Source organism: Panthera uncia, chromosome B1, assembly GCF_023721935.1.
Source record: "Panthera uncia isolate 11264 chromosome B1, Puncia_PCG_1.0, whole genome shotgun sequence".
Lineage (NCBI taxonomy): Eukaryota > Metazoa > Chordata > Mammalia > Carnivora > Felidae > Panthera > Panthera uncia.
Window position 1 is genome coordinate 115,886,558 of NC_064811.1, and position 7,988 is coordinate 115,894,545.

The 7,988-nt window shown below is 44.8% G+C and overlaps 1 protein-coding gene across 1 annotated transcript in view; it reads left to right on the plus strand.

Moving 5' to 3' along the window:
• The first annotated feature begins 1,830 nt into the window (after window positions 1–1,830).
• RAB33B (RAB33B, member RAS oncogene family) overlaps window positions 1,831–7,988 on the plus strand; it is a 16,093-nt gene continuing 9,935 nt past the window's right edge. The window contains exons 1-2 of the mRNA XM_049632196.1: window positions 1,831–1,911; window positions 2,155–2,422. Of these exons, the coding sequence (XP_049488153.1) occupies window positions 2,174–2,422 (249 nt within the window). The 5' untranslated portion in view covers window positions 1,831–1,911; window positions 2,155–2,173. The remainder of the gene's footprint in view (window positions 1,912–2,154; window positions 2,423–7,988) is intronic.

Here is a 7,988-nt window from a genome sequence, read left to right on the forward strand (position 1 = left end):
TTCCGTCAGTAGTCAAGAGCTGACAATCTGGCTGGTAGGACACAACACATAATTACAAAACTTAAACAGTGAAAATAAGTTTCAAAGACCAAATGAGCAATACCCCCCAAAGTGTACTAGTTTTAGAATAAAGCAAAGAACATTCTAAGCCAAAGGAATCAGGAAAACCTTCACAGAGATAAAACTTTTGAAATATGAATAGGATTTGGAAAAACAAACAAGAAAAGGGATTTCTGATAGTTTAGCGAGAGCTAAACTGAAAAGGTCTGAATATAAAAGAGCAAGGGTCTTAGGGTGCAAAGATACTGCTGCTTTTTTTTTTACTCATCCTTTGAAATTACCTGATTATCCACAGCTTTGAATTCTTCAACTGCTTTTTGTCTTACATCTTCAGCTTCTCTCCTTTGAATGGGACAGGTAGAGTAAATGAGAGGAATATATTCCAAGGCCCTCTAATAGTTTGGGAAATGATTAATTTTCGTGATAACAACCTCACAAATAAACAATTCGAATCTGAAAATTTCTCTAGCAGGAAACTGAATAAATGTAACTGGCATACACATTCAAGCAGACGGGTAAACTTTTTTCCCTGGCTAACATAGCTTGGCATATTAGTGACTGGATAGTTTTTCTACTGCAACAGAAATTACTATATATTAAGGCTTTTGCAAATTCCTGTTAATTCTGGGCACACTCGGGTTCTACCTCTAATTTCTTCTGACTACATTTTCATGTAATCTAATAGAATAAGCAGTTTATCTCCTTTCCTAAAACTCTGGAGTGCTCTACCATTCCTCTCACTCTATTTAAATCCTGCCGTGTCCTCCTCTCCATAGCCCCTGACTTTACGAACGAACATAACCATTTGCTCAAACAGAAAAAAATACAGTCTTGTTTTTGCAAAACAACACAACTTTTCACAAAAAGCAGAGTTCGCACATTTGGGCCTTTTGTGTTTGTTAATGTATGATAGGTTTCCTCTGAAGAATTCACAGTAATCCAGAGAAGATTCTTTAAGGTTGAGTGGTCCCATCTAATAATGTTTTCCTTAAATAGTGTGCCGAAGACAACTACGTGCACTCAGTAATATTTACAGACATGCAGGCACTAAGACATAACTAGGGCACAATGGGTTTTACTCTCGCTAGAGAGGGCGTCTGGTGAAGACTCCCGGTTCAATACCCCCAAGTGGCCCGCATGGGATCTGCTCTACTTTCTGGACCTGGGGCATTAGCCAAACGAGCCCAGGGCACCAGAGTCCCGTGGATATCCTCACTTGGCCTAAGGGGTGTCCTCTGTGCCCAGGCGGCAGGCGGCCTCGAACTCCCACCTGCTCACTGCCAAACACGCGCCAGCCACGACGGAAGGCGGCAATACCCCAAGCGACCGGGAGCTCGTCCCCAAGCTTATCTCGCGACGGGCGGCCTCTCGGCGGCGCCTCACGCCCCACCCCCTCCAGTCCTTGTCGCTGTCCCAACTCGCGGGGTCCAGAGAGTCCGGAGGAGGCAGGGGGTACATCCGACACCACAACCTCCCAGCTGCAAGCCAAGGGAACTCGCTTCCACCTCCAAGTCCGGGGAATCCCCAACGACGTCGACTACAACGCCGAACTCGCCATCCCAGCCTTCCGAAGACCTCACAGCCCCTCACCAGGCACCCGTTGAAGGCGGCTCTTCGGCCCTCTCGCGAGAGAGTGCCTGGTGGTACCTCCTTCCTCAGCTGTCTTTCTCTCCCCGCCCCCAGAGTGATTGCGCGGCTTCCTCCGGAGGGCGGGAGCCTTGGACGTGGCGGGGCCGGGCCAGCCTGGCTGTCGGGCCTGGGGCGCTCTGCTTGGCCGCTCCGCTCACTTGGCCGCTTGGCTGGCCCTCCGCACCCGCCGTCCAGCTCCCGGCCGGTCCCCTGCCTTTCCAGGTAGACTGGCCCCGGCCCGCATAACCGCGGGGTGGAGCCGTGGGCCAGGTGGGAGGAGCAGTGAGCCCGGGCTGGTGGGCGCCACACCTGCGCGGGGCCGGGGCGGGAAGGTGCGCACGCGCGTTGCCGGGCTGGAGGGCGGTGGCTCCTGCGACGCTGCGCAGCCGAGCCGGCCGGCTGGGCGCGCTCGCTCGCGGTGGCGTAATCTCTCAGCCTTTCTGCGTCTCCTTTCCTCCGCCTCAGTTTGGGGCGGGTCCGGAGAATGGCTTCGGAGATGGAGTCGTCTCTCGAGGCAAGCTTCACGTCCAGCGGTGCGGTGTCAGGGGCTTCAGTATTTCTGCCTCCGGCTCGCTCCCGTATCTTCAAGATAATCGTGATCGGTGACTCCAATGTGGGCAAGACGTGCCTGACCTACCGCTTCTGCGCCGGGCGCTTCCCGGACCGCACCGAGGCTACTATCGGGGTGGATTTCCGAGAACGAGCGGTGGAGATTGATGGGGAGCGCATCAAGGTGAGCGGATGGGGGACTGTCAGGGAGGAAGGACGCCCTGGGGTGACAGTTCCCAACCCCACTGTGGGTTGATCGCTGGCCGTGTGCGAGGTGTGCGCTCCGTTTTTTCTCAAGCCGATGGAGAGATTGGAGTTGGGGATTGGAAGGATTTATCTATAACAAACTTATAAGGCAGTGCTCCGCAAACTTTAATGCCCCGCGATTTACCTGGGCAACTTGTGTTTTTTTAAAAATGCAGATTCTAATTCGGTACGGAATCAAGTGATGCAGAAACTAGTCCATGAACCATACCTTGAGAAGCAAGAGTGTAGAAGGTATCCATTGGCAGTGTCTCCTGTGTTGGGAGTCAGTGAAGTAAGACCGAAGGAAAAAATGAAATTTCTCAAGCATGGAAAAGTCGTTTAATAAATGTTATTTATTAAACAGGCATCTGAGCAGTGCCCTAGACATTGTGGAAGTAAAACCTTGTTGCCTTTGTGGAAGTAGTTAGGTATTCTCTTGCATGCAGTTTTGCCACAGAAGTTTCTGTATGACATTGACTTGTTTAGAAAAATCTATTTTCCTGCAGAAACATTCTATACATGACAGTTCCTACATGGTTTGCCAAAAGCGCATTCTTGGTGCCACCCTCTCTCAGTTCTTAATTCAGACCCCAGGAAAAGATCTGCCTTCCGTATACTGCATTTACTTTTTTGCTTTAAATTAAGATGTTCATCTTTACCTCGTTCCCCCTGGGGGGGGGTAGATTCATGTCTTCATTCTTTCCCTCACATCCTTGAGGAGAGAACAATTTATTTGTTCTCTAACCACTGCCCTTCCCCACCATCCTCAAAGGGGTTTAAATGCTAATGATGTAAAGGAGAAATTGGATTGAAAAGAAATCAGCCTTCTTTTTTTTTTTTTTTATTTATTTATTTTTTTTTTTATTTTTATTATTTTTTTATTTTTTATTTTTTATTTTTGGGACAGAGAGAGACAGAGCATGAACGGGGGAGGGTCAGAGAGAGAGGGAGACACAGAATCGGAAACAGGCTCCAGGCTCTGAGCCATCAGCCCAGAGCCTGACGCGGGGCTCGAACTCACGGACCGCGAGATCGTGACCTGGCTGAAGTCGGACGCTTAACCGACTGCGCCACCCAGGCGCCCCAAGAAATCAGCCTTCTATAGGTCCTTTTGCCTTTTAGTTTTTACTTTAATTTTTTATCATCCCATTCAGGTTGCCAGTGGTGGTCCTTTGGGTATACTGTAATAGGGAGTTAAGAAAGACCTGTATGCATTACAGAGGAAAAGACCTGGTAAGAAGAGACTGAATATTTTTCATCAGAATTAGGTTGGGCCCAGAAGCCTGGGGGTGAGGAAGATATTGGGGCTTCTGAAGTTTGAGAGAGAGGTTAGTTGGGGAAAAACAAGTCCTGGGAGAGAGTGCATGGGCTTTGGAGCCCAACTGGCTCGGCTCAGATCTGAACCTATGAAAGGGTAAGGATGGGCTATGTGTCCTCAGAAGGGTGACCATGTTTGCTCAAGACTGTCCCAGTTTTAAAATGAAGTCCCACATCCCAGGAACCTCCTCAGTCTCAGGCGAACTGGGGTGGTTGGTTACTGTAGTCCTTAGGTTGCTTAATCTTTCAGAGACCATTTTCTCTTCTGAAAAATTGGGATAATGCCATATGAGATTAGATGAGAACCTATAGGAAGCACCTGATTTACAACTGATAATCTTAAGATGATTCTTCTCTGGTGGCTTAACATCATTGTTCCTCTTTGGCACAATCATTTTTGTGGCTGTGCATCCAGAGTGTGAAGCAGAGATAAAGTAGGGCATATGCAGAAGGTGAGAGAAATTCCCCCAAAAGCATGATTTTAAAGAAATAAGTAGAGGGAATGGAGGCAGGAGAGGAGTTGGGAATTTCCTTCCTTACCTACTTTTGGGTTGCCATTTGCACTTTAACATCTCAGATGAATCAGGTGCAAATTTAAGAGGTATTTATATTGAAAAAATACAAAACATGTCCAGTGTCTAAGTTGAATACTTAACTACTGGGGTAAGTGCTGGCAGTCATAAGTGAACCAGAACCATAAATGGATGAATCTGGGAGCAAGAGTTTATTCTTCTGGTTAAGAGAAGTATGATAGGGTGCCTGGGTGGCTCAGTCGGTTAAGTGTCCAACTTCGGCTCATGGTTCTCATGGTTCTTCATCTCATGGTTCGTGAGTTCAAGCCCCACGTGGGGCTCACTGCTGTCAGCACAGAGCCGGCTTTGGATCCTCTGTCCCCCTCTGTCTCTGCCCCTTCCCTGCTCATGCTCTCTCTTTCAAGGATAAATAAGCATATTTAAAAAAATATATATATATATTAAAGGAAAAAAAAAGAGGAATAAGGAGAAAACATTTTTTTCTGGGATTATTCCTCCTGAGCTTCAGCTTAACCTGTTTGGTTGGTGGAGGCCTGGAAACTGAGTTTCTTTTTCTTCTTTCTAAGGCCTTAGCCATTGACTTGTACCTCCAACTTTTAAGACTTGAAAGATTTCTTTTGTGGTCGAAAAAGACTCTTACAGAAATACTCTTTTTAAAAATGCTTTTGAAATGTTTATTTATTTTTGAGAGAGACAGAGACAGAACATGAGCAGGGGAAGTGCAGAGAGAGGAAGACACAGAATCTGAAGCAGGCTCCAGGCTCTGAGCTGTCAGCACAGAGCCCAATGTGGGGCTCGAACTCACAGACCTTGAGATCATGATCTGAGCTGAAGTCGGACACCCAACCAACTGAGCTACCCAGGTGCCTCCCTTACAGAAATATTCTGAGATTTCTGTAGTAGAAAAGGATAGGACTATATTGGACATTTTTTTCCCCAAAGCTTTAAGAAACACAGACATTGCAAAGCAGCCAGCCATATGTTATATATTGGACATTTTTTTAAAAAACTGTTTTAGTGTCTTAAAAAAAACTGAAGTGAATGTAGAATTATGTCATGTGCTGCTCCTGCTTTTTCTTTGTTAATCTGCAATACATCTCAAGTGCTGCTGAAATGTTCATACGTATTTTCTCTTTGGAAAATTTTTAGCCTGATCTGAAATGACATGTCTTTTCATTTTTCATCTTCAATCGAAAGCTGGAAAGCTTTATGTTACTTTACTGATAAAATGATATTCTAGACATTTTTATTTGGTAAAAGTGAGATATTGTGTTGAATGTTTCTAATTCCGGACTAGAAATTTTTCAGAGAGTGTGTCTTATGGCAGTGCCCTTTCAGTTAAAATGTTTTGTGAAGTGTAACAAAGTCTATATTTGTTAATCTGTTCCTAAGTACTATATATGTATGGTTGGAAGAGCAGAATCTTGTTTGCAGAATTTTTGAAGTTGAATAAAATTATAAACTGAATTCCTTAAATAAAAATGCATTTGATTTTTAAATTAAGACTCAACCCTAATCCTTATGCTCCATCCTTGTAATGTGTATCCCCATCATACCTAGCTGTATTCCTTTCATACAAGCATTTTACAATGAGACACCAGCAGAATCATTAAAGCCTCATGTTGCATTTGGTCCATCTTCTCACTAGGGGGTAGCAGTTTCTATTTGAGCATTGGGATGGCTTACTTTACAGAGGTATGACATTTTGCCATGTTAAATACAAGATGTTAATATTAACTAAAGGAAAATAACCAGTACCTCTCCCCCATTGGTACAACAAACATTTAATGAGTGATTGCATGAAAGATGACATTTTTGTTAGTCACAAGAATTATGATACACTGTAGGGGTTGGCAAATTATGCTTGAGGGCCAGATATGGTCTGCTGCCTATTTTTACGTGGCCTGCAAGCTAAGAATGATTTTTACTTTTTTATTTTTTATTTTATTATTTTTTAAGTTTTTAAATTTATGTTGAGAGCGGGGGAGGGGCAGAGAGGAGAGAGAGAATCCCAAGCAGACTCTGCATTGTTGGCACAGAACCCAGCAGCATGAATCCATGAACCATGAGATCATGACCTGAGCTGAAATCAAGAGTCGGACGCTTAACCCCGATTTTTACTTTTTTAAATGGTTGGGGGGAAAAATCATAAGAATATGGTTTTATGACAGGTGAAAATTATGTGAAACTCTGATTTTAGAGTTTGTAAACAAAGTATTGCAACACAGCTATGCTCGTGTCTGCATTTTGGGCTTGCTTCTGTGCTCCAGTGGCAGAGAGGAGTAGTTGTGACAGAGATGTTAGCCCCACACAACCTAAGATACTCACTGTTTTGACCTTTTACGGAAAGAGTTTGCTGACCCTGATATAGTGCATAAATGAATTACTGTCCTAGATTAGGATAAGATTTATATACCTAAAAAGGTGACCAGCAAAACCAGGTGAGTGCTGAGTTATTGTTTGGGTGTGGGTGGAGGAATCCTTTGTGCTTGGGGTGCTAGGTGCAGTCCCACTGGGGGCGGGGGGGCGGGTTTTCTGATAAGGACCATTAGCAGGATGCTCCCGTGGGATCAGAGGTTCTTGTGGAAAGGTGGCAAGTGAGAAGAATATGCAGGTATTGGTAGCAATGTTTGTGAAGAGTTTGAAAAAGAAAGCTGAAGAGTCAACTTCAGGTGCTCCTGGGTAGCTCAATCGGGTAAGCATCCAACTTTGGCTCAGGTCATGATTTCAGAGTTCATGAGTTTGAGCCCCGCATCGGGCTCTCTGCTGTCAGCACGGAGCCTGCAGATCCTCTGTCTCCCCACCGCCCCCCCCCCCCCCCCCCCCCCCCCCCCCCCCAACCACTGCCCCTAACCCAAACGCATGCGTGCACACAGACTCTCTCAAAAATTAATAAACATTAAAAAAATTATTTAAAAAAAGAGTCTAGACTTTATTTTGTATGCATGGCAAAAAGTCCAGGTGTTTTAGGAAGATAAATGTGGCAGCAATTGAGAGTGAATCTAGAATAAGATACAGTTTGCCCCCTGACCTGGTTTTCTATCTACATTCTCTCCCTTGGTAGTCTCTCAGTGTCAGCTGTCACATCCGTGGAGATAACCTCCAAATCTTTGTCTAGCCCACCTCTCTCCCTGTCTTACTGTGCATTTCCTACTGTCTTCTAGACATGGCTATTTGGATAATCTCTCCTTTGCCTAGAATGTCTGAAGTGAGTTCATCTTCCCTGGCAAATCTGTTTATCCTGTTTCTCCCCACATCACCTAGGTTGTCATGATGGCATCCCTCCTCATCTTCGCAGCCTCGTCCCCTTTCTTTTGCTCCCTAAATCCAGCTGGGTCTCTACATGCATGATTCTGTAATCCATCCTTTCTTCAAAATCCTAGTTTTAAAAATCCCTCTGGTCTGTTGTAGCAGCTCAACTCATCTCCCATGGCCAGTCTTCAGTGAACCTGTTTTATACATTGTTGCCAAAATGCCAGACTAGTGTTGCACTTTAGGGAGATTAATGTTCTCTGCCTCAGATGCCCTGGGTAGTTCTCCACTATATTGTAAAATTCCAACTTTTATTTTTTTTTTTATTTTATTTTTTTTTATTTTTTTTTAAAAATTTTTTTTTTCAACGTTTATTTATTTTTGGGACAGAGAGAGACAGAG